Consider the following 22,281-nt stretch of genomic DNA (forward strand, 5'->3'; position numbering starts at 1 on the left):
TAATATATTTGTAGAGGACGCCACGTACTACCCTATTGCAACCTTGTATTGCAACAACCGATGTAACATGTTCTGTGAGGTAGCTCCATTTCTCTTGTAGGCTTGTTCTTTTTGCGTGCCATCTTGCGCGAGCTGCATCCTTTTTCTTGCTGGCAAGCGTGCTTGTGCAAACGCCGTGCGACTATGGGTCACGAGAACATCTGGTATTCCCATCCCAGAAAGTACGGACCTGGCTCTCGGTACTGGTAAGTGTATAAATGCACTACGTACTTCTCGTTAAACGTTGGTTTTAGCACATTTTGTTCTTTGACCTGCTGGACGTCTCAAATGCCGGCAGTTACTAAGCCTAGCGCCTGTTACTTCCACGTGTGATCCTGGGCTGTATCTGCAACGAAGCCACCGCGATGGTATAACAACGCGCCACATCAGTGAACAGGTGTTCCCTGACAACAGTTAGCTCAGAGTAACATTGTACTATTACGGAGTTATTTGATGTCCGTTCGATCTTCGACATTCCTGGCCAGCGCGTGCGGCCTGGGCCTGGCATTCGAGGTGTTAAGGGTTCGTACTTCGCGCTCTCGCCCAAGGCTGAAGAACCTCAGCTGCAGTGGTGACGACTGTTTAAACGGATAATATAAATATATGGTTTTACCCGGTATCTTAATCGGAGCTTGACGCGAGCGCCATTGTTAGCACGCATACCTCATTACTGCGTTGTAATACGCTCATTTAAAGTGTAACCCGGTTTGCAAATGTTAATATGGTCGGCCAGTAATTTTGGCTTTCTTCGTGCAGCCGAGTCTGTGCCAATCACCATGGACTCATCCGCAAGTACGGTCTGAACATCTGCCGCCGTTGCTTCCGGCAATACGCTGCTGACATTGGATTTAAGAAGGTAAGCGCCCAAACACTTTCCGTAGTGCACCCTGCGTTTTGTGTACAAGCCAGTAAAGGCAAATTACACTTTGAGAACATGCAAATTATGGGATTCTGCTTTTAATAATGGTGCTAGGCGTGTGTGACCTAACACCAAAATTACACTTGTAGGCGCGGGATTCTAAGTATGTTACTTACTTCCGTGTATCTTGTAACTTGGGATTTGGCGACAATACCGAAATAAAACGTGCCGTTAGGAGGCCGCACAGGTTTTTTTGATCACCCGTGGCCATGGTGTGCCCTGTAGGCTATGAAAGGGACATTTCTCTTCAGGCGTGGTCAACACCTGCAACTTTCTTGTTCTATAACATTCTACAAAGATTGGCACATACTTTTGCGGAGCCACGCTGTGACTTCGTAGTAGAAATCATTTTTGGTGTTCACTAAGTTCAGCTATAGGGTAAAAGGTTCCTCTCAGTGATGTGACAAAAATAAGCTGGTATGACATACAAGCTGATCAACAGGTCAATATGCTTTGTGCACTTTCATCGTTTTATTGGTGATGGCAATCATATGATACCCGAGGCACAGTAATGCCATCAGCGCCACAGTTGTACCGGTGACTGCCTGTGCAGCTTGCACGCAGAGGAGGGTCACCAGGGATGCAGAGTACCGCAAGAATAAAACAAGTGGATGCACCATCAAAGCTACAGTCAATTACATCGGTGGCAGATTAAAGGCAGCATTCTGCCTTCAGCTGCTGACATGAACATTGTGCACATGCACGTTACTATTACAGCATTTACATGAATGCGACAACTAGCACATCGCATCTATGTAAATGGGGCTAATGCGCTAGGCAAATGCATAGTTTAATGTGCCAGACAGGGGTGGATTGAGACGTGTAAGTAGACTTTCACAGTGCATGTAAATGCGATTGCATTGCATTAGAAATTATGGGAAATGGAATTTGCTGCGGATCTGCTGTGTTGCCAAGCTGTGCCGTGGAGCCGGAAACGTCTGGAAGAGCTGCTTCGTCTTCGATGTGCGACACCATGTGCTACCGCCATCGCACCAGGGGCAATGCACTACATGTAAACGCTGGCACATCACATTACCCGTGATGCACTAGAAAATGCAATGCGCTACTGTCGCATTCATTTCCATTGGTGCAAGCGCGGATTATGTGGTATATATCGCTGGCAACACTGTGAAACCTACGCAGGTAGTGCAGTCATAGAAGTCTCACTCTACATGTTTATTTTTCAACAACATTGCATAGAACTGTTAGTCCTGGGTGCAAATTTATGTCAAATAACGCATTATTTATCCATATTAATGCTGCTAGTAGGCTGCGTTCTATGTTTTGATCGCGAGCGCAAGTGATGCGCTGTGGCCACTAGTCACGGAAACATGTTGCGCTGTTCGTTTGGTGGTAAAAAGGTGAAGGTCTCCGACATAAGCTACGCTATATTTTGCGACGTAAAGTACGAGACATAAAGGGACACTTAAGGCAAATATTAAGTCAAGCTAAATTGATATATTAGTGCTGGAGAACATCTAAGGCATCAATATCATTGTGAACATAGTCTTAGTAATTGAGAAATTGTGGTAAATGCAGGACACGATTAGACTCCGCCGGAACATTCAAGTACTTGCCATATGATGAAGGCACTCCTCATTTAAGTTCTGTCCGTAGTGCTCGACCAGTCATATTGAAAACATCATATTACAGTCGCCGACCGATTTTCCGGACTCCGAAAATTCGGACATACCCGATTATTCGGTCAGCCTCGTGGCACCGTCATTCTCCCCATAGACCACAATGTATAACAACTGCCGAAAGTTCGGACACCTTGCAACCTCTCGTCTGATTTTTCGGACACTCCTTGAGTCGGTCGAGAGCACCATGCACCGACTCTGACCGCCGGTGCATGGTTCAACTTGCTGAACGCCATTTTTGTTTTGAACGGAGCTTCCTTGCTGCCCCACGAAGTGGCGCTACTGGAAATCCCCGCTCATCATCATCGCTTCTGCCTGGTTAGATAGAGTGACTCTGCAGCAGTTCCGGCTTCAGCTTAGTAAGCCATGTCAAGACAATCCAGCAGCTGATTTGTTTCTTCGCTGACGCTGTGAGCAGGCCGCTTTTTCGTTTGTGCGACCGGTGTCGGTACGGTGGTGTTTGCTTTGTGTGCTGTGTCGAGGTTTCGGTGAGCCAACGTGGCATACGTAAACATCGCGTCAAAGGTCTAATGGCGCCGACAGTGCCCGCGCAAACTGCGCTGGGGAATGCCGGCAAGCGGGTGCCGGGAGGCAACTTGTCGCCTTCCGATGTGCTCCCTACTGACGCCGAAAATGTTCTGCCGGGACCTGCGCAGTGGTTGCATTGCGATTCCGGACACCGTCTCATTTGACAGTTTCATCGGTGCTGACACTGCTGTATTGAAATGCGCAGAACTCGACGACGGCAAGATCATTCGTCAGGTTTCTGCTGCACCGCCGGACGATGACTCTGAGCACCATGTGCTACGCTGCCGTCGCATGCGGAGCGTGTACAAGTAGTGACTGTGCTTTCAGCCGCTAATAGTGACCGTACGACCCTCTCAGAGATTCAGGCTTATCTGATTGCGCGTAAACGGAACAGCGTGCAACGGCGTATTCACGATTTCTTCCAAGCGTACTGCCGAGCCCGAATAAGTGCGTGGAAATAAAGGATTTCTTTTTTTTTTCTTAATCTGCTTTTTCGGACACCTGTTTATTCGGACATTTTCGCAGTCCCCGTGAGGTCCGAATAAACGGTCGGCGACTGTATTGCATTATAAGAGGAAAGAAAATGCTGCTTGTCCAGTTCTTATTCATTTCTAAAAAGAGCTTGTTGACATTACCCTTGACAACGACGCAGGCGGTCGAAAGCTTTCATTTTGCTAAACTCTGTGCCACCCATGCTTTCACGTTTCAGTAGCTTTGTTATCGTGTACTACTGAGCTGGTTTTGCTGACTCGTGAAAATCGCACAAGCTGCAGGTATCAGAATTCTGCTTCCATGTGATGCCGCGGGATGCCTGAGCGTCCCATGCCACTTAACCAAAAGCAGCTGCAGCGGCAAATCCACCATTACTCTGTCTTGGCTCGGTTTGTCCACGGCCCCCGCGTTTGCATTTTGCACAAGACACTGTACCGCCGTTCTACTCGTTGTCAGCAGCAAAGGGTGGTGACTGCATATGCAACGTCACCACTCCCCGGTTGCCTGGTGGGAGATTTGAATTGCAAAAAAGTATTCGGACCCTTCAGATGAAATTTTCTCAAACTAAGCCTTTTGAAACGAAGTGTTGCAAAATTTCTGAAATGGTATTTAAACAGTCCATGTCGACTTAGTATTTGCCTTTAGCGTCCTTCAAAGGGGACAGGGGTCTTTAGGCCTAAATATTGACCCAAAAATAATCTACAATATTGCATTTTCGGATTCTGCATCTACTCTCTTGATTTGCCAAGTGTCTTATCTTGTATATTGATAGTTCAACCATAACATGATAATTTTAAAACTGTAGGCTAGTTTGTTTGTTTTCTTTATTTTCTCAAAAGACTAAATTTCCCCTGTGATGCTCTTTTACTGCAATATAATAGAATGGATAGAATGGTTCTTTTTGCAGCATGAAGCTAGACGTTAAGAGCACACACGACAGGGAGCAGGTTCTAAGAACATTGTTTTAAAGGTAAAAGTTGTCGTGTGACCACTGCATGGCCATGCTCAATATACTGGAGTTCACTGTATTATAAGACAGTAATGACCCAATCATAAAAGCACTTCCATCATTGCGAATTGATCTATATGCCATTTATTTTTCTGTGGTGGTTATCTGTCACTTCTAAAAACAAAAGGAATTTTCTTGTCATGAAATAATAAAAATTACAGAAGAGGTGATTACATCTTTACAATCGGAAGACTAAATGGAACAAACATAACTACTATCAAATTTGGTTAAAAAATAAAGAGAACTTTAAAGCTCACGACCCCCCTCTCCTCCCACATCTATAATTTTACATCGAACTACATGGCAACACACCTAGCATTTTTTTTTTTTTTTTCATGTGGCACACTACATTTTGATTACAGATATGAATGATCAAAAGAAGTTTGTCCAGCCGTTGCAGCTTTGCCTGCTGTATATGAAACTGAGTGTTGCATTCATGTTGTGTGAATGCTCTGGTCTGACCAGTGATCAAGCTAATGTTATCACCTCACTGATTTGACAGTTTCTCGTTGGTGTCATTTTCTGCACCATCGTGGTGCGACGCCTGCAACACCACTGGCAGAGCTCGTCATGCCAGTGTTGAGATGCCTGGTAGGTGCCAGGCAGAAGGTACAGTCTCGGTCAAAAGTTCCGAAACTGCAGCGGCCATGCTCCGCTATCGCTGCGTTGCCATTAACGGGGCTCGCTGGTTGCGGGGATAAAAAATAGCGAGAAGGAACAGTGTTCTTACTTTATCGCTGTCGTACGCTCGCTGATTATAACGTGGCCAGTCACCTAGTGTGGCATTCAGCTGCGCTTTTACCTTTCGTGCTCCCACCGTGCTAATGGGCTTGGACAAGAGCTGCTGCCAAGGTGATGCCGTGATGCTGCATAGCCTACTGCTTGGTTGCGCAAAGCTTAACCGCATGACCGGGGTGTTTTGGAGAGATAGTCAGGTTTAAAATATGATAGCAGTTCTAAGGGAAACCAACCTCAGCGTTTCCCCAACCACAGACCAAAGATTTCGAAGTCGATATCACTGCGTGCTATGAAGTAGCTTTCAGATTTTTCAAGCTGAAAACATTTCATGCATAAAAGCCAAACAAAAGATGTGGGCTGGGCGAGGCGACACAATTGGCGCGAAAAAGCTTTGAAGCGCTCTGTCGAGAGCCCTCCAACTTGCAGAGCGCCCTCAGTGAAGGCAAGACTTGCAAAAGGGCATGCGGAACCGCTCATTAGTTGCCGCACCACAGCATAGCAGCGAGAACAATATTCCTTCTCGCTCTGTTTTATTCCCGCAACCAGCGAGCGCTGTTGATCGCACTGGAGCGTGGCTGCCTCGGGCACGGTTATTGCGGCTACTGAACTTTTGACCAAGACCGTACCTCGTGCTCTGCTTTGCGCCAACATGTACTCTTGTATAGTTCGAACACCATCCGAGGAGTGCAAGCCCAGCACTAAACCTTGCTATCATTGTGAATGCTTCAACCTTCCAGCATAAGAGTTACTTTCAGCTTATGCCGATGTCTTGGAAAGCAGCGATGAAGTGGCCGTGCCTGCTGCTTGTTCCTTTAATAAATAAGCAGTCGCGGAACAGTGTTGCTCTCTCGTTGCACGAGTTTTACTGTTTGCATAACTTAAAACCCAGCAGCCCAACGTGCACATGCATGCTGAATGAACACTTAGTAATTTTTCTTTTATCTTTCAGCTGGACTGAACTCTGGAGGTGGCAATCATGGGATGATAATTGAATAAACCACCAGCCTGCCTGAGGCAGCCCTGGGCCCAAAAAAATTGTTTCAGAGCCTGGTTGATGGGAGTATGTTTATTGTATAAAAAAAGAACATGACACACCGGGACTACACAAGGTACGGGCAAAATAGGAAGGCACTTGTGATGAGCATGCTTTATGGCCAGCCCCAGCTGCCACTTGTGGCAGTTGTCTGGGGGTGACTAGGGGGGGGGGTGCCCTCTTTCTATACAAGGGCTCAGGTACATCTGCAACCAGCCAAGGAGGGCCACTGGAAATGGTCCTGCACACTGCAAGGGGTTTCTTTGTTAGATCAGTTAAGTCTTGCTGCACACTAACCCCTTCCAAGTGAAATACGTTGTCATGCACAATACATTGAGAAACTTCTCTCACATCACTGTTGTGAACACTGGGCTCTTGGAACTCAATAGTAGCAAATGCTGTCTCAATGTGTGCAACAGTCCTAGCAGCAGTATGCAAACAATGAATAGCATGCAGGTTACAAATGCATGTAACAAGTTGGCTTCGAATGCAATTGCATTGATGTGCTTGGAAGTTACAGGAATGCATGAACTTAATTGCTTTTCAACAGTGCATCTGACAATCCGAGAGTTTCTTGCTAGATTAAGTTTAGCCATTCCATTTAACTTCACTGCAAGACAGTGCCTTGCGTAGTTCAAGTAGCTTTGATTGTGTGCCCTGTCTTTTAAAGTCCATGCATTGATGTGTATCTAGAGAAATGGTACAGCTAACTGAAAGATGGCCAACAAAGTGAGCATTTGCAGATCAAGTTAAGGTGCTGTTCATTCCCTAAGAATACCCATTACTTCACCCCATATACTTGAGAATTGCACATTCATGTGATGCTTTTAGACCAGATTTCAAGTCGTGCTCAGTTTTCTTGTCGCTTCATTGCACACATCAAAGTGTGGTCATTTACTGCATGACTGGCCAATATGCAAAATGTCAGAAAAGCAAATATGTGGCCCCTTGTTTGAATTTTCTAACACAGTTGCTTTCAACTGTAAAAATATATTTCCAGCTTGTCTTTTGGGCATGAAAAAAGAAAGGGACTTCTACTTCAAAAGAAATGAATTATGCCGTTGTGTGATCTTTGGTTAAATGATTGGACAAACACAATGCTGCAAAGGCGGTGGTTGACAGAGACGAGCAATTTGTATACAGAACATAATGAGTTTTTTTACTAAGTGCACAGCTTGTGTTATATAAGCACATCAAGATTTGAACTTCACAGAACATCTAAACGCACTAACCTGTGTCGATAAAGGTAGTTAAATATGCAACAAAACCCAACTGACCAACAAGGTGAGGCGTAACCACCAAACCTGGGTTTATTCATGTAAGGAAGCTTTTATATGCATCCCAAATATACTCTTCCGATTGTTCTGTGCTGGTTTGTGACCCCAGAAAACTTCTGTCAGTCATGTGTCCCTACCCAAGTTTGTGAAGAAAAAGTATTTTGTTCAGCAACAAACTAAGAAACACTTTTAGTGTGTTGGCCTCCTGGTATGTAACTTGATTTCAGGGTTTATCATGTACATTTTAGCTTTGCAGTGGAATTGGTGCCAGGCAGATTTGCAGGCTATTGCAATTTGCTAAATTAAGCAGACTGTTCCAGAGGGTAAAGCAGGGAAAAAACATTAGCAGAAATGCCCACACACCCATAAGTTGTGAATGCATATAAAAACGACCATTCATGAATAAATTCATAGCTATAAGTCTGCATAATGCCACTGTCTTCTATCACACACTGCAAGATTTTTTTCTTTTTGAAACAAAATATGAGCAGTCGCATAACAACTTTCAGTCAATGTGTAACATATTGAACAATAAACAATAATCACACTCTCAACCTTTCAGGTCTGTGTTTTGGCAAAATATGTACTTTTCTGAGACTTGTATTGAGAATCCAAATTTTGATGAACCCTAAAGGGTTGTGCATTGAAGTGCAAATAGACCAGCTGCCATGAGTGGCAATGCAATGAGCAAAGAATGTGAAAACCAAGAAAGGGAAAAATTAAATGAGAAATCAAATTTACACATGGCTCCGAGGCCTAGGCATTAAATTAATTCATGAAGACTATTGCTCCAACTTGAGAAGCAAGGTTTAGCCTTCCCTTGCGATTCAATTTCACATAATTCGCGTAGCTTTAAATAGGTGCTACACCAGGCTAGACTACTATGTGCTCCCCTTATGCAAAGACAACCGTCATTGCACTCTTTAGTGCCACTTTAAATAAAATGCTGCACTTCGCATGTTGACATCTCAGAGTACAGTGACACTGAAATAGTCGCACGACGTCAAGTACACTAGTAAGCAACTATTCCGATACGCCTTTTCAGGAACGTTCCTTTGCTGCAATGTCTTTTGGCAAACACAGAAGGTGCCCGTAGAGGTAATAGCTAAATATTCTAATCTGAACACTTTGCAGGTCCTGTCTGCTAAGTTTTATCAAAATTATTTTGCCTATACTGCATCGTAGATTTGTAATTTTCAGGATCCCACGTTCGCTTGTCAGAAGTTTTTGAACATTTGCTCCTGATATGGCAATCAGTAACATGAAATCAACATCTAGCGTTGCTCAGAGATGCAGCTTCGATTCTTGCAGCCTTTGAGATCCATCAGCGCATGTAACAAGCTAATTTGTCAAATCTGCATTAGTTAGCCGAGTTACTCCCTGAACCCGCCCCTGAAATTCGAATACTATTGCAACAGCTAAATGTATCAAATGATTACAAGGAAGAGTGCTATGTGTCCAACCAACTAGCCTAAAGGTCGGCTGTTCCTAGCATCAAATTAAGAGCAATTCATCACATGCTTCACTCCTTACAACACTTTTATGAACTTTATACATGTAACGTCCATTCGTGAGGTACAAAAGATATTTCTAACATCGGGTGTATGCAATTACGTGATACAGTTGTACTGGCATTAATTCAATCTACTAGGGGACAGATCTTTTGTCAGCATTATCTGAATGAGTAAAGTGCCATTCAGGATAAAAATAATGTGCAAATTGATATACATACAACAGAATCACTGGATATCAGAGCACCGAGTGCATTGCAGGTTTGCGGACACCATTTTGTTACAGTGCTGGCTGACATAGGCTGGGATAATATAACGATTCTATTCCAATTATTTTCCTACTTGAGTGGTGCCCTGCCTACATAATATGAGCTTGATCAGCCAGTCATGAGAGGCGAAAGAAATCACGTAAAGCAAATTGCTGCATTATACCCAGCCCTTCAGCATCCTCGCACACCAACCTTGGGCACAGTGAATGTGCTCATGGGCACCGCTTTGGGCCAGTCTGCTCAGCACTATGAAGCCAAGGAACTTAATCTGACGGCCACCGAAAGTGTAATTCGAATTCTACACTCTTAAAAAAAGTTTGCACCCTTTTAGGGTTATCTTGTCCCACAACAGTAATCGTCATCTGCCTTGCTTGCGTTCTCTTTCTTGAAAATTCTGCGCTGGCAACTTTCCTGTAGAGAATGCTATGTCACGCTGATAATGCGCATATTATAAGAAGCCAACAAACACTGACACCAAGGACAACGTAGGGGAAATTATTTGTGCTTAATTAGTGAAATAAAGAAACAATAAATTAATGTAACGAGGGTCTTGAATCCGGCAACATTGATGCCTTCAGGTAGCATGTGTGAGTTTATTGACCAGTTGCCTTCACCCAAAAAAGATCATGTTCTCTTGACATCAGTGGCAAAAAGGACGTTCTACGTCCGCCGCCACGGTCTGTGAGTGGTGGCACTGGCTAACACTCCCAGGTTTCTACTAGGGCACATAAATACCTAAGAAAGTGGATGGGGAAACGGCGCCGCGGTAGCTCAATTGGTAGAGCATCGCATGCGAAATACGAAGGTTCTGGGTTCGTGTCCCACCTGCGGCCAGTTGCTTTTTCATCCACTTTAATTTCCAATAATTTATCGTTTCTTTATTTCATTTATTAAGCACAAGTAATTTCCCCTATGTTGTCCTTGGTGTCAGTGTTTGTTGGCTTCTTATGATATGACTAATAAAAATCGAGCCCCTCGGTTAACCCCCTTCTCGTTTGATAACGCGCATGTCATTCATGGCCTGGAAATACCCGGTGCGCAACACAGATGACAATTATTGTTATGGACAAGATAAGCCATGAAGGGTGCAAAATGCGCTGAAAATGTGGCAGGCCAACAAAAACGTAAAATTAGTTGGGCTACTGCATTACCAACAGTTTGAATTATCACAAGTCAACTGTAGTTCGCATGGTCAGGTACTAAAGAAATGGGCGTTTATGCAGAGAGCACAGCAACAGCCACACAATAGGCACGAGGTACACCACTTTGCTATGAAACAAGAACAATGGCATGAGTGGTATAAATGCAGGTACAACAAGATTCAGACCCGTATATATATAAATATATATATATATATTGCAACCTTGGCGCCCAAGCAGAGCACAAGCAAGCCCTCCTTGGCTAAGACAGGGTGCAGAAAAGGCACAAAAATGAACACATCACTGGTTTTGAAAACGGGGACACCACAATCTCACCGGGAGTAGAGGCAGATCTCCCCTGCAGGTAGTCAACACTCATGTAAACATAAAATATGCATGTGTGTATAAGGCAACATATATGGCTATATAAAAAGACTTGTAAAATACTTGTGTAAAAGAGCTACAGAGTAAAACAGGTACGCAATCTGAACACGTGGTGGTGCCTGAATGCCATGCAAGCTGCTGATGTTTCAGCATGCACAAATTAAACTTCCCTCCCTTTTTCAAGGCTTCCGTGGGCCAATGTTGACTCGACTCTCACCGGTATATTCAGGTACACACAAAACTGTGTTACCACCAACAGGAGTACGAAAAAAAAGAACACTCCTGTGGCACTCAACACCATCTTGAGGTAGCAGCACATTAAGTGCACGAAAACAGATGGCCTGCTAGATTTACACATACTGAAAGGCAATGACAACTGAGCACTGGTATTCCGAACCACCTTTAGGCACCAGACTCCCAAGTTCCTAATGTCCTTTACTCCTATACCTGTCATGTGATTGGCACTTGACTCCAGCAAGAATTGCTTGGAATGCTATACTAAGCAAGCATGAGCTCACAATGTAGGAGTGTGAGTATTTGTATTCCCAATTCTCATTCTTGAAAGACAGCCTGAAGTAACGTGACCAGATCTGAGCATTGCAACTGAAGTATATTAGGATGGGGGTGAAGCTTCCACGACATAGATGCTGGTCGCTTTATGTGTGGCACACCTACATCTTAATAACAGGGTCTGTGCAATAAATGACATTAATTGTTATGATATTCTAATAACTGCAGTAAGCAGAACTTTATAAAAGAAAGGAGAGTGCACACACAAACAAAATACTTGCGCATTCACATATGTGCCTTGATCTTGGTGCTTTATGTTTCACTTGGCACAGTTATTGCAGTATGGAAAGGATTAGTTACACTAAGCAAGGCTAAAGAGATCTAGAAGTTCTGCTATGTCTCTTGCACCATCATCACAGGCCTTACAATAAGTGGACGACTTTGTTTCACAAATGTGCAAGGACACATCTTCCAGAACAAACACTGGCACAGTACAGTTGTGACTTTAATCAGCATTGCTGAGGGACTGGATACCATAAAGTGAGGAGATTTAAGGCACATATAACCAGAGCTCACGGCCTGAAACAATTTGAGCCCAGTCTTAACATTGGCAAGACAAGATGCAACTCTCTTGCTATTGGACCCAATGTCACTATTGGGTCATATTTAGAAATTACTCTACATGCCAATTAATTTACCAGGTGTAGCAAGACACAGAAAAAATTGGGTGCTGAACTAGCTTCTGGAACCCACTGAACTGCAGTTGCCATTTATTTTTACTACTGTGAATGACAAGAAAATGTCTAAACATACGTCATGGCCTGCCATCTGGGCATGTGTTTGATGATGCTACTGAGTACCGCTGCTTTGATGCAGCAGGGTTTTGTTTTGCAGCCAAAATGACCAGCCCATATTGGAAGCAAGGCTAGTGGGGGATTTCAGTGCAACAACATAAATGAAAAGAAAAAAAGGTGGAGGGGGTTGCTTGTCTACTGGGATGCCTGGCTTATCACTGGCAAAAAGAATAGCACCAGGCAGCTGTTGTCAAAGCTTTTCAGAGCAGACAACTGAGGAAAGGCTCTACTGGAAGGCCTGGCTAAAGTGCGGCAGTGGGGGTGGTGGGGCCGCAATAACACTAGGCCCGCCACAGTAACCTGCCGTTAGCAAGAGGGTCGAATTGGCTTGTGGCGGAGGTGGGCGGTGGTGATGCGACGGCGGCTGCTCCTCGGTCAGAGTGGCTGCCGAGACGACGCTAGTCGAAGAAGGCACGAAGGTTGTCGTCCAGGGGGCAGCAGCCACCTGGCCGTGGTGCGTCTTCTTGGTGTGGCGGACCAGGTGGTCCTTGCGGCCAAACTTCTGCGGGCAGAACTGGCACTGGAAGTTGCGCTGGCCCGTATGCACCACCAGGTGACGCTTGACGTCCTTGCGCGTGAAGAAAGAGCGCTCGCAGCGGTCACACTTGAAGCGGCGCTCGGTGGGTGGCTTGACGAGCCGCGACGAGGCGCCCGAGTGCACCTTGAGGTGCAGCAGGACGTCCTCGCGGCGCGCGAACGCCGCGCCACACAGCCGGCAGACCGGGTCGCCGGCCTCGGCCGCGTGCAGTGCCGAGTGCTTGCGGAACGAGAGCGCCGAGCTGTACTTTTTGCCGCACAGCGCGCACGTGTGCAGCGCCTTGTTGGGGTCGTGCACCTGCTGGTGCGTCTTGAGGTGGTCCTTGCGGTGGAAGCGGCGCTCGCACGAGGGGCACTGGAAGGGCCGCTCGCCGCCGTGGATCAGCGCGTGCCGCAGCAGCTTGAACTTGGAGCTGAAGAGGCGGCCGCAGCCCGCCGTCGGGCAGCGGTACTGGCGGCCACCGCCCGCCGGCCAGCTCTCGTGCCTCATGCCATCGTCGGCGGGGAAGCCTCCTGCTGGATGACAGAAGGCTTTGAGCTGTCCGACAACGCATGTAGAGCTATCTTTACGTTCTCCCAAAAACGTCTTTATCGGCCCTCCTGCATAACTTGAAACTCAAAGCGGCTGCTTATCTACAGAATTATGGTGTCTAAACTTACATACGACATAAAGGGCAACGACTACAGGAGCGCACTTCTATTCTCGCGTCGATTAGTGTGCGCCCCCGCAGAAAGAACATAATTCTCACAGATCTTATGAGCTAATTTCACGATGCGATTATAATTTGCACGACCTGTCATCTCGGCGCTCATTGTGAAGGTCAATGGCTCGAAAACGGGCCTTTACGTATTTCAGGCAATTAGACAAGCCGTCCTGCGCATGTTCTCGATCTACTTGTAGAGTATTATAATGTTGCTGAAGGCTTTAAAGGGCTACACATGGAGTACAATATGATGGAAGGGCGTTTCATGATCAAAACCCCAGGGAGCAATGCGGAGTCCTGTATTTGGCACGGACAGCGTTACAGGTGGAGTGTAATCCTTGTCACGGATTCCATTCCTTTGACCTGTCATTTCTAGCCAGTTTTAATCCAGGGCGAAAACTTCAGCCTTCCGCGACAAATTGCAAACTAGTAACTCATCGCGGCAAAGATGGAACGTATAAATATAGAGAGCGACTCGTTGTTACAGCGGTATTCGTTCAAAATTTGCGCGGCTTTCCTCGAGTGCGGCATGGGGGGAGGGGAAGGGGGGGGTTCATGCGGCGAATCCACAGCCCCAGTAACGTAGCAACAGGGGGGGCCGTGGGCCCCGGGTGCAAGGGGCCAGTTGGGGGGGGGGGGGGGGGGGGTGTCATATACGTCTGAAGACACCCCTCTTTCCGCCGGCTACACCCGGGGGGGGGGGGTGACAGAAGACCTATGGGCCCCGGGTGCCAGACGACCTAGCTACGCCACTGCACAGCCCGTTAGGAAAAAGTTACGAAAGGAGAACTGCTTGTCAGCGACAATCCACTGACTGAAGACCACACAGCATGCGCAGACGCTAAGTCGCACACTAACAATACAGCAAGAAACTCTGAAAACGTCAGAAAACGAGCGCCGTCGACCATTAGTTCTAATTTGATGCCACGCACTGCGCATGCGCGCTACCTGTGATCCCGTCAGTGCTCGCTACATTGGTTCAACGCCTCCTTTAAAAAGATGCCTGCCGCGTGCGCCGAGAACCTGCTGCCCTTACCTTTCCCCTTTTCCTCCTTTCCACTTGAGGTAGTAGCTAGCGATATTTGCGGTGGTCGCTTGCAACACATGCGCACATCAGCGCATGGCAGCGCGGCCGTGAGCGCGCGCCGTAGCAGACGACGTCTCGACGGCAGACGACGCCTTCCACATGTTTTCGACTGTTTACGCAGACGAAAACAAAAGCGCACAATGCTTAAGGTAAAAAGGCCCAAATAAAGTGATTTGGGTCTTTGATAAGTACTTATCTAATGAAGTTTAAATCTTTTATTAAAATTGTGTTGGCAGATCTACTAGCAGAAGAACTGCTTAACACGTATATCTGCCTGACTGCCGCCGCTCGCTGCTTGCAAGTTGCAACTGCTTCGTTCTTTTCGTTTTTTTCGCACTTCAGCACGAGTTTTATTTGTTCTGTGTGTTTCGTAAAGCGCGATGCGCTATTGCTGCGTCCCACGCTGCACCTCAAGCGAACGACGAAAGGAGCCCGGAGTGTCCTTACATGAGCTACCATCCGACAGTGCTACGCGGCAGCGATGGATGACTGCAATAGCGCGAGAGGTTTCGGTACCTAACACAACATCTGATTACACTGTTGTGTGCAGCCTGCACTTCAAGCCATCTGATTTCCGAGACGACTGCAAGCGACGTCTACTGAAGCCAGGCGCAGTGCCCAGTGTGTTCAGTGCCCGGACGCCGCGCACGGAGAAATGCGGCGCTCCGGCGAAACCCGAGGATCGAGGAACCGGAAAACGCAAGCGTGAGCCTTCGCCAAGTGTGCCTTGCGTGTCAATGAGGAGGTGAGCAACACGAAGATGTGATCACAGAAAGCAGGGAAGATGTGGTCGCAGCACCTTCAACTGAACAACCTGCTAAGCTGGCGACATCACCAAGTGCTGCTGGACAAACCAGCGGGCAATTCCCAGATGGTAGAAGCAGCGCACTCGGCTTTGAACATGGCGCGATTGCACCGATCGGCGCATCGCATGAGCCTGCAGAAAATAGCGAATAGGTCACAATTGTTGCCACAGCTTTCAGGAACAAGAAACGAAAAACAAAAGCCAATGCTGAACGGTCATTCGCCACACAGACAGCGCCAACACCGCATTCTTCAGCTTTTTTCGTCCAGCGAAAGCGATGGCGACAAAAAGAACGCGCCCTGAGAGTGAAAATTGATAGACTAAGCAGAACAGTGGACGTGTACAAGCAAGAGCTGCAGAAGCTTAAGGAAAGCTGCTGAGTGAGTGCATTTTTAGAAGTTGCGGCCGATGAAGAAGACGGAAGTGCGAAAGCAGTGCTGCTCCGAGACCAAGTTAAGAATTACAAGAAGAAGAAACCACAGTGGTCTGAAATCATCATCAGACACTGCATCGTTATTCGACACCTGTCGACAAAGGCCTACCAACACATCAGATCTGAGGGGCTCCTCCGACTACCATGTCGAAGCACTCTACAGAAATATATTGGAACAGTCGCCGGAGAAGTCGGGTTTAACGACCTGGTACGTTGCCGCCTGGAAGCAGAACTTCAAAATCTGCACACACCTCAGTCCAAGGTGTGCGGTCTCGTGGTAGACGAGATGAGGATTCGAGAGAAACTGATTTACAACAAGCAACGAGATGCATTTGTAGGCGATGCTGACATGGGCCCTGAACTCCAAGATATTGTTCCCAGCTCAAAAGACGAAGTCCTAGCCAACTCTCTTTTGTGCTTTTTACTGTGTGGACTGCACGCGAGGTTTAAGATACATGTAGGGTATTTTTTTACCAAAGGCTGCACGGGAGAGCAGCTGGCGGTAGTTGTACGCCACGTGCTCAAAAAGACGACCGATATAGGATTCGACATCGTCCGGCTGGTGACCGACAACCACAAGGTGAATGTAGCAGCAATGGATATTCTGTGCGGAGGCAAGGCCAGCATACAGGCGTCGCACCCTGCCGATCCCTCAAAGAATATTTTTCTTTCTTTCCATCAAAGCCATATCATCAAAAACGTGAGGTCACAGTTTCTGGCGAAGGACTTCGGCAAAGAAAAGCAGATCACATCAAGGTATGTGAAAAGTCTGTACAAAATGCAGAAAAACTCGACAGTGAGGCCAGTAAGGTTCCTGACCAGAAAACACCTAGCTGTATCCAACAAACATCGAAAAAATGAACGTCAGGTCAGCGGTTCAGTTGTTTTCAGTTCCCGTAACTGCCGCACTTTGCTACCTCAAAGATCAGGCCGGTCACACATGTGATCTGGACTTCGCTTCAGCAGGACCCACAATTGAATTCATGCAAATGATACAGAGGTGGTTTACAATAATGGACATCAGCAACTGCCAACAACACATCCACTGCAACAACGCCGACGCCCGCCAGTTTACGGATGCTGATGATCCTAGATTAGAGTGGCTCGAGACTGTTTTTCTTGCTTACATCGAAGACCTCAGGAAGGAAAGTGCAGCTGGCAGCTTTTTAAGCAAGGAAACATACCACGCTCTTGTCTTTGCGACCACTTCAAATGTGCAGTGCATTCGCCACTTGCTGACTGTGAAGAAGTTCCGGTTTGTGTTCACACGCAAAATGTCGAGTGACCCGATAGAATCCATGTTTGGCTTTCTGCGCCGAAGTTCCGGTAGCAACGATATACTTGACGTGAATAGCGCGATATGCGGGCTGGAAAAAATGCTGAAGACAGGCATCGTTGCTGCCTCCGACCAGAGCAACGTTCAGAGCTCGACACCATTCGTCGCAAGGCAGCTGCTTCCAATTCAACACAGCCCCACCATGCCTGCCACCGGTAACAAGTTTCTCGACGAGGCAGTGAATGACTTAAAGAACCACCTCACAACGTTGACACCACGCATAACAGGTCCGGACGAAGCCAGCGTCGCCATGGTTGGAGGCTTCATAGTGAGAGCTGCAAGTGAAAGCATTGTCTGCTCGAACTGTATCGCCCTATTGCAGGGTCAGAAAGGCAACACACCTCTCCTTGGCCTCATTGCCCACCAAGATCGGGGCGGGCTCTTCTACCCGAGCCAGGAACTCGCAAAGCTGTTGATTGGTCTTCGGAAGCTTGTAGACCACGTGCTTCCCCACAGAAAACATTTCACAAAGCCCTTGGAAGTTTGCGTTGGGAGAAGTGTGGCAGCGCTCATGGAACTTAATGTTCTCAGCTGTGGCAACACAGACAGCGACCATCGCAAGGTTCTCCTGCAACTCATCAGTAAGAAGTTCATGAAGCCGCTGTTCACAAACTATGCCGTCAGCGCTAGCGACAGAAATGCGGTTGTTAAGTTCCTTGACCGCAAACCTCTGTCCCGCAAGGTGCTTAAACTGTAATTAAGGGAACGTGACCGCGGCGGCCGCATTTCAATGGAGACGATATGAAAAAAAGGTCCGTGTGCTTGCGTTGTAGTACACGTTAAAGAACCCCAGGTGGTCAAAACTAATCCGGAGCCCTCCACTATAGCTACGGCGTGCCTCATAATCAGAACTGGTTATGGCACGTAAAACCCCAGAAAGAAGAAGATGGACCCTTCATTACGCACACACCAAGTTCAAGTGAATCGCTTTCATGTTGTCGTTGAACCTGCCTTGAGCACACCACAATTTTCAGCAGAATTACGTGAGACTAATAATGCTGCTCGAAGCGACATGCAAGGATGAGAGCGTGTACGTGTGAAACGAACTGCTGCGGGCTTCTTGTTACGTTACTCGTGAAGGCTACTTAGACTGAGCGAAGCAACTGCGATAACTGCAAGAAACTAAAATTTCGCCGAAAGTCGCCAGAGCACAACCAGTTTATTCAAGTACAAGTGAACAGATGTGTTGCGATGTCCCCCTGTGCCGCCGCGCTTTCCAAGCAGCCGCCGCCGCCGGCGCTACCGCCGCGCGCCGCGACACCACACCGCCCCAGCCCCCTTGGCGGAGATAGGGAAGTAGGTGGCGCCATCTACAACCGACCGCAACTCAAGGCGCGACGGCTACGCTACAATGGGTAAGCGAGCGACGCCGCAGGCATCTTTCTAGAGGAGGCGTTGATTGGTTACATCCGGTGAAAGTAGCGACTTCCGGCGAGCCGAAGCCAAGCACAAAGATTTGGTGTCTAAAGTGTTAAGTAGGCCATGCCCTAAATCTGCATTCCGACATGTGCGCGGGTTTGCCGGCATAATCGCGGGCGCAAGTGCGGAGCGCCTTAAGCCCAAAACCTGCCGAAAGCACTTATTGTCGCTTTGTCGGAGCAGATAATGTGCAGATTGTCAGTTGTGAACCCACGCGGATCGGTGTTCAACGGGTTAAACACCTCGCCCCTACAAGTTATTTCCGTAAGTTCGCCCTTGTGGTAGCCAGTACTGGTCAGCTGGAGCGATTCCTAAACACCATTTGTATTATCAAGTGGACTGCGATTGGCACACGCCGTGAGCGCGAAACGGCCTGCAGCAGCCGCAAGCGTGGGTCCTGCAGGCACAGACACGTGCGAATAGCCCGCGGGACTCGCGAGCATCACGGTATGACGGAATACACGATAATCAAGGAATTGGAGGTTTTTCTCAGCGTTGTTAAAATACGATACCAATCAAGCAGCCATGCTCCGTCAGAAATCATTACCGTCATGCGCATGCAGGCTGCGGTGTAGCCCTAACTTCTGCTACTGTGGAAAAACAATTGCATCGTACAGCGTTCATAATGACCGCTGACGGATAGTCGTTACACTACGCTCGTCGTCGAAAGCTCGTACGTGCACACTGATGTTAGTGACAAGCTTATGAAGTTTAATTGTACGCACCAAACGTGGAGCCACTGCCCTTGAAAACGTTGGGTGAGCAGCAGAGCGCAGTGCACGCTGCAGCTACAGTGCTCGTAACATTTTATTCACGCTGTTTAGCTCGCTGCTACGAATATTTTTCGTGCCTCAAAATTGTTTTCGCAGTTTATTTTATTATCGCTGCACAAGACACACGAATTAAGTGTGCGACTAAAATTTTGTTTGAAGGGGTCGCCACAGGCGCCACGCGGACAAAAATGGCGCTGTCGTGATAGTCCCCTAAATGTATGCTAAATGTGCCGGGCAGAGTAGTTTGCCTAATTTCTACGAAACTCTAGGTAAGGTGCAGTGTGTGGCTAAGTTGGGAGAAACCGGGTCTGGCGCCCTTCGCCTTGAGCACAAAGCTGATCCTGCCGAGCATAAGTTACGGTAATAATTTTCATGCGGTGTCACCCGTGCAGCGCGGAGTGATGAGCCAAACGTCGATGAGGACGCAGTCCTTGGAGAATGCAACCGAACTGAGGAATAAGAATCCGTGTTATAAGGTGAGCAACCTGAAAAACTGCCGGGTTGTTAAACAGATGTCTTAACAGATGGATGACCAGCCGATTCCGTTGTCGCATTTTGATTTGCGTTGCCTTTGCAATTGCAGGAACAGAAATTGAGTATGAAGTGCCTAGAGGACAACGGTTACGACTATGACAAATGTCAGCACTACTTCGATAACTTCAAAGCCTGCAAAGGCTTTTGGGTAGGCTTTGTCTTTTCCTTATCGCGGGCCGCATACGCAGAACGCTCATGCTGAACTGAGATACAAAATAGCTCTGCGTGAGAGTACTCGTTTCCTTGTCTTTGTTGAAAATTCGTCACAAATGCACTACTAGGACTTGTTGAAAAACCCGATTTTACATCGCTGGCCTTGTCTCTCATAATCTTTAGGCAGCACATTGAAAATGCAGGGTGCAACTTTTTATTAATAGCCTGCAGTGCTCGCATCTCTTTCATGCAACTTTTTTTTTTTTTTACATCTCCGTGGCTGATATACAGCACGTTAGGTCTTTGCGGACAGCCAGCTGTTGCCAATTGACAGCTTGCAGGTTGCAACGTTGTGCCGTTGGAGTTAAGCTAGGAATGAAATGATCTAAGTTATTAAATATTTTTCTCACACTTGCGATTTGCCAGCATGGCTGCCACGATGACAGACGATCTAGCTTGGAGACAAACGAATTTATAGTGGCTCTTTTGCACATGCATCATACAAAAAAAGAGCTGTTAGCACAGATTGTGAAGCCCTATAGATATATAATTAGAAATGACACCCATCAGTGACTGGCTAGCACATCAAAGTGAAGTGAAAGTGCTCTATTTTTCCTTTTCATCGTGTATAAAGAAACACCAGCAGATTGTGGGTGTTTTCAGCTGGCCATTTCCAAGGACAGAAGAAAGAAAAACATACATCCTGCAATGCCGCCTCCCGAGGAACGCGAAACCATCAAGCAGGAGTACCTAAAGCAACAAGCACAGAGACGACGGATCAGTGGACAGCCAAGCAGCTAGCTGTTTATTTTTTTGGCTAACTAGCGGTTGACCCATCGGTGCACAGTCTCCTCCCAGTCGGTGTTGGCCGCCTCCTCCTCATCTTCAGTGCGAACGTAGCTGTCATCATCGGTGGTTCCTGGCTGGAGGCAGCTGGGCGACAGCTCCTGCAGGCATGGCAACTGTCTTGCAATGGCTGGACGGTGCTTAAGCTGTGTTGCAACAGAAGCACCAAGCAGAACGACCTTGGCTCAGAGGGCCAAGGTCATTAATCGACATACTGAAAGCTGCAGGGTGCACTGACGATATTGCTGTATTAAGCTTACTGTAGATAACCTTCAAATGGGTAGGGCTATGAAAATTCAATAAATTCGGCAAAATGATAAGCAAGCCGTATGGTCTAGTCCTTCAATAAAGAGTGAACAAGCCACACAACTTGTACCATATAGACTCGTGTAAGGGTGATACTTTTTTGTCACAATTTTGACTAAGGTGCGGCCCTTGCATGGGACCAAACTTTTGGTTCGGTCCCGTATAAAGGCCGCTGCTAGATGGCTCTTACCATCTATTAGTGGCACACAAAAGTGCACAGCATGCAAAAATTCTGATGCGTGCCCGAACGCAATTGCTTCTCCGTCCGAATTTCTTTTTTTTTTTCGAGGGGGGGGGGGGGGGTTGGCCCTTAAACAAGCCAAATGGTATTCTAGTGTCACAGCAAATTATCTAGTCTCAAGCTTCTTAAATGACGGGTGACATTGCAGCATTAAGTTTATAAAAGCAGTTGTTACCATCTGTTCTATGCTGATAATACAGATCTGTCAAAGCAATGTCCTATTTTTGATTTTTGTGGGGATCGCACAGTGCATGTGATGAGCATTCCAATCAGGAAAGCCTGGTGTTCATGCCACAACAAAATGGATGTTCACACGCAAGTTTTAATTGAGCTCTTCTGAAGTAAAACTCATACTTTTGTCAAAACAACACGAAAATAATGGCCAAATCATGCTTTTACATACTGTCAGTTAGTAGAACTAGCAGCATGACCTGGTGGCTACTTTAAAGGTTGCTGCCCTTATACATCAATGTACACATAAAATATAAGGTTGATAAAGGTCTAATTTCCCCTTTATTCTTTATAAGGTTGATAGTTGGGTGCATCAAGGAACTGGTAAGTTAAAAAAAAATATCACAACCCACTTAGCAGATAAACTTGGAATTATTTTGTGTCGGGCTATGTGTGGCTACACATGATGTACAGTCGCCAGCATAAGTTTGGGGACCAAAGGTGCTGCGATTTTATTATTATTATTATTAGTCTTTCTTTTATTTTTTTTGCAGACTGGGAATTCTGGCTGAGATCAAGCGTGCACAACTACGC

General features: G+C 46.8%; 4 protein-coding genes across 11 annotated transcripts in view; 2 read left to right on the forward strand and 2 right to left on the reverse strand.

Moving 5' to 3' along the window:
* The first annotated feature begins 85 nt into the window (after positions 1-85).
* Positions 86-6,432, forward strand: RpS29 (ribosomal protein S29). Its single transcript, XM_075669815.1, has 3 exons — positions 86-245; positions 796-895; positions 6,315-6,432. The coding sequence occupies exons 1-3, from the start codon at positions 184-186 to the stop codon at positions 6,321-6,323; spliced, it is 171 nt and encodes a 56-aa protein (XP_075525930.1). The 5' UTR covers positions 86-183; the 3' UTR covers positions 6,324-6,432.
* LOC142557741 (zinc finger protein PLAGL2-like) lies at positions 6,417-19,440 on the reverse strand. The gene is made up of 2 exons (XM_075669807.1): positions 19,389-19,440; positions 6,417-13,392 (listed from the first exon to the last, which is right to left on the reverse strand). Exon 2 carries the CDS (start codon positions 13,367-13,369, stop codon positions 12,569-12,571), a length of 801 nt encoding a protein of 266 aa, XP_075525922.1. The 5' UTR covers positions 13,370-13,392; positions 19,389-19,440; the 3' UTR covers positions 6,417-12,568.
* LOC142557743 (coiled-coil-helix-coiled-coil-helix domain-containing protein 7) lies at positions 18,697-21,351 on the forward strand. 3 transcript variants are annotated; one of them, XM_075669813.1, is made up of 4 exons: positions 18,697-18,927; positions 19,829-19,912; positions 20,020-20,118; positions 20,758-21,351. In XM_075669813.1, the coding sequence occupies exons 1-4, from the start codon at positions 18,850-18,852 to the stop codon at positions 20,875-20,877; spliced, it is 381 nt and encodes a 126-aa protein (XP_075525928.1). In that variant the 5' UTR covers positions 18,697-18,849; the 3' UTR covers positions 20,878-21,351. The 3 variants fall into 3 exon arrangements, with proteins under 3 accessions (XP_075525928.1, XP_075525927.1, XP_075525929.1); XM_075669812.1 differs by having other exon boundaries at positions 20,787-21,351; XM_075669814.1 differs by lacking the exon at positions 18,697-18,927 and adding an exon at positions 18,971-19,705 and having other exon boundaries at positions 20,787-21,351.
* LOC142557740 (dystrobrevin alpha-like) overlaps positions 20,902-22,281 on the reverse strand; it is a 70,978-nt gene continuing 69,598 nt past the window's right edge. For all 6 annotated transcript variants that reach the window (XM_075669804.1, XM_075669800.1, XM_075669801.1 and 3 more), the window contains one exon: positions 20,902-21,070. In XM_075669804.1, the coding sequence (XP_075525919.1) occupies positions 20,945-21,070 (126 nt within the window). In that variant the 3' untranslated portion in view covers positions 20,902-20,944. The remainder of the gene's footprint in view (positions 21,071-22,281) is intronic.

Source organism: Dermacentor variabilis, chromosome 9 (assembly GCF_050947875.1).
Source record: "Dermacentor variabilis isolate Ectoservices chromosome 9, ASM5094787v1, whole genome shotgun sequence".
In the NCBI taxonomy this organism is placed as follows: domain Eukaryota; kingdom Metazoa; phylum Arthropoda; class Arachnida; order Ixodida; family Ixodidae; genus Dermacentor; species Dermacentor variabilis.

Excerpts from the sequence above, each read along its gene's own strand:
- RpS29 (XM_075669815.1), top strand. The coding sequence starts at position 184 with ATGGGTCACGAGAACATCTGGTATTCCCATCCCAGAAAGTACGGACCT. Across the intron at positions 246-795 it reads GGACCTGGCTCTCGGTACTG|CCGAGTCTGTGCCAATCACC; the intron begins GTAAGTGTATAA and ends TTCTTCGTGCAG.
- LOC142557741 (XM_075669807.1), bottom strand. The coding sequence starts at position 13,369 with ATGAGGCACGAGAGCTGGCCGGCGGGCGGTGGCCGCCAGTACCGCTGC.
- LOC142557743 (XM_075669812.1), top strand. The coding sequence starts at position 18,850 with ATGTGCAGATTGTCAGTTGTGAACCCACGCGGATCGGTGTTCAACGGG. Across the intron at positions 19,913-20,019 it reads ATAAGAATCCGTGTTATAAG|GAACAGAAATTGAGTATGAA; the intron begins GTGAGCAACCTG and ends TTGCAATTGCAG. Across the intron at positions 20,119-20,786 it reads AAGCCTGCAAAGGCTTTTGG|CTGGCCATTTCCAAGGACAG; the intron begins GTAGGCTTTGTC and ends GGGTGTTTTCAG.